The sequence below is a fragment of the Fukomys damarensis genome, unplaced genomic scaffold (assembly GCF_012274545.1).
Source record: "Fukomys damarensis isolate Sample0158 unplaced genomic scaffold, DMR_v1.0_HiC HiC_scaffold_32, whole genome shotgun sequence".
NCBI lineage: Eukaryota > Metazoa > Chordata > Mammalia > Rodentia > Bathyergidae > Fukomys > Fukomys damarensis.
The window spans coordinates 44,569,444-44,571,056 of NW_022900944.1; the positions used below are offsets into that span (position 1 = coordinate 44,569,444).

The 1,613-nt window shown below is 53.5% G+C and overlaps 1 protein-coding gene across 1 annotated transcript in view; it reads left to right on the forward strand.

Moving 5' to 3' along the window:
- Positions 1 to 804: 804 nt before the first annotated feature.
- Positions 805 to 1,613, forward strand: part of Cdh13 (cadherin 13) — a 962,550-nt gene continuing 961,741 nt past the window's right edge. Inside the window, exon 1 of the mRNA XM_010618349.2 lies at positions 805 to 1,118. Within this exon, the coding sequence (XP_010616651.1) occupies positions 1,074 to 1,118 (45 nt within the window). The 5' untranslated portion in view covers positions 805 to 1,073. The remainder of the gene's footprint in view (positions 1,119 to 1,613) is intronic.

A 1,613-nucleotide genomic window follows, 5' to 3' on the forward strand; every position in this document is an offset into this window, starting at 1 on the left:
GAGCAAATGGTTTACAGTTTGGAGTCAGCACTTCAGTTTCCTGAACCTTCCCTCTGGTCTAGATTTTCTCTTTTGGCTGCAAAGTTGTCCTTTGTTGCAAAATACCTTAAATTCTTTTCAGAAGGAAGCTGCAAGAAAATGATTCCATCTTTATTATTCATTCTTAGGTTCCTACTGGAGAAAGCAGGCCCCTTGCCAAAGCACTCCACTTATAAAATTCTTTGAGTAGTGGCTACTGCTGTTCTGATTCCCCGGGGTAACCAGAGTTTGTGAAAGGTCACATCGATGTAGGAAAAAAATTTTGTTTTTTGTTTTTTCCCCCTTGGGCCATGGCCCCAGCTTTGTGCCAGCTGTACATTTGAGGAGTAGGTGGCCAGGCAGACTCTCACCTGAGCAGTTAATAAAATCTATTGCGCTTTGATGGATTTTCCCTGCAAGCTAGAATTGATCTGTCCTCTTTGTGATTTGTGAGATGGCAGAGAAACACCAAACACCATCATGGCTTGGGACACGTTGGGGCGGGGGGAGAAAGAAAAGGAAAAGGAAGTCCATTTCTGAGGCTTTCCCGGTGTAGAAACAACTGGGACTGCTGGGGTCATTTTATTTGATGGATTGGAAATAAAGTGGATCTTATTAACATTTTAATAAAGAGAATCTCTTTGCACTAGGCTGCAAGTGGCCACCGGTCCCCGGTGCAATTCATGCAATTCTATTCTCTGGAAAGTGGAGTCGGCTGGCATTGCCCAGCGTGATTTGTGAGGCTGGGCCCCAACAGCCCCCCCCCAAAGCGAGCACGCTGCCTCCTCGGAGGGGCTCCCTTCGTGCGGTGCTCTCCCCGTATCTGCCATGCAAAACGAGGGAGCTTTATGAAGGAATCCGTCTTGTAAAGCCATTGGTCCTGGTCATCAGCCTCTACCCAATGCTTTCGTGATGCTGCCGCTGATCTATTTGGGAAGTTGGCTGGCTGGCGAGGCAGAGCCTCTCCTCAAAGCCTGGCTCCCACGGAAAATATGCTCAGTGCAGCCGCGTGCATGAAAGAAAACGCCGCCGCCGGGCGCTTCTAGTCTGGCAAAATGCAGCCCAGAACTCCGCTCCTCCTGTGCGTTCTGCTGTCCCAGGTAGGGAAGAGGAGCCGCCGGGCGCGCTCAGCACCCGGCTTCTTCATTCTGATAGCCAGCGCGGCTCGCGAGGGGCGTTCGGAGGCTTGGGGGCTCCGGGTGCGGCTGTGAAGACAGACCCGGGTTCCGGAGGGAGGTCAGCCGCAGCCCAGCGGATCTGAGCGTCCCGGACTTACCACTTGGGCTTGCGTGTGTGTGTGTGTGTGTGTGTGTGTGTGTGTGTGTGTGTGTGTGTGTGTGTGTGTGCGCATAGGGGAGGAGAGAGCTCCCGAGCCCCCCTTTTTTTGTAAGCAGGGGCAACATCCTCGCCTCCATCAAGTACAGTAACTTTGGTTCGCCTCCTTCAGAGGCCCAGGCATTGGTGAAAGACTCAGTTGGAAGCGACCCCAAGGAGTCCTGCTTTCCCCCAGCCTAGCGCCCGGTGGCGGAAGCGCTGCTGGGGTCCAGATAGCGGGCCGCCCGGCTGGAGAGGCCGAGCTGGCATCGCAGACTTCG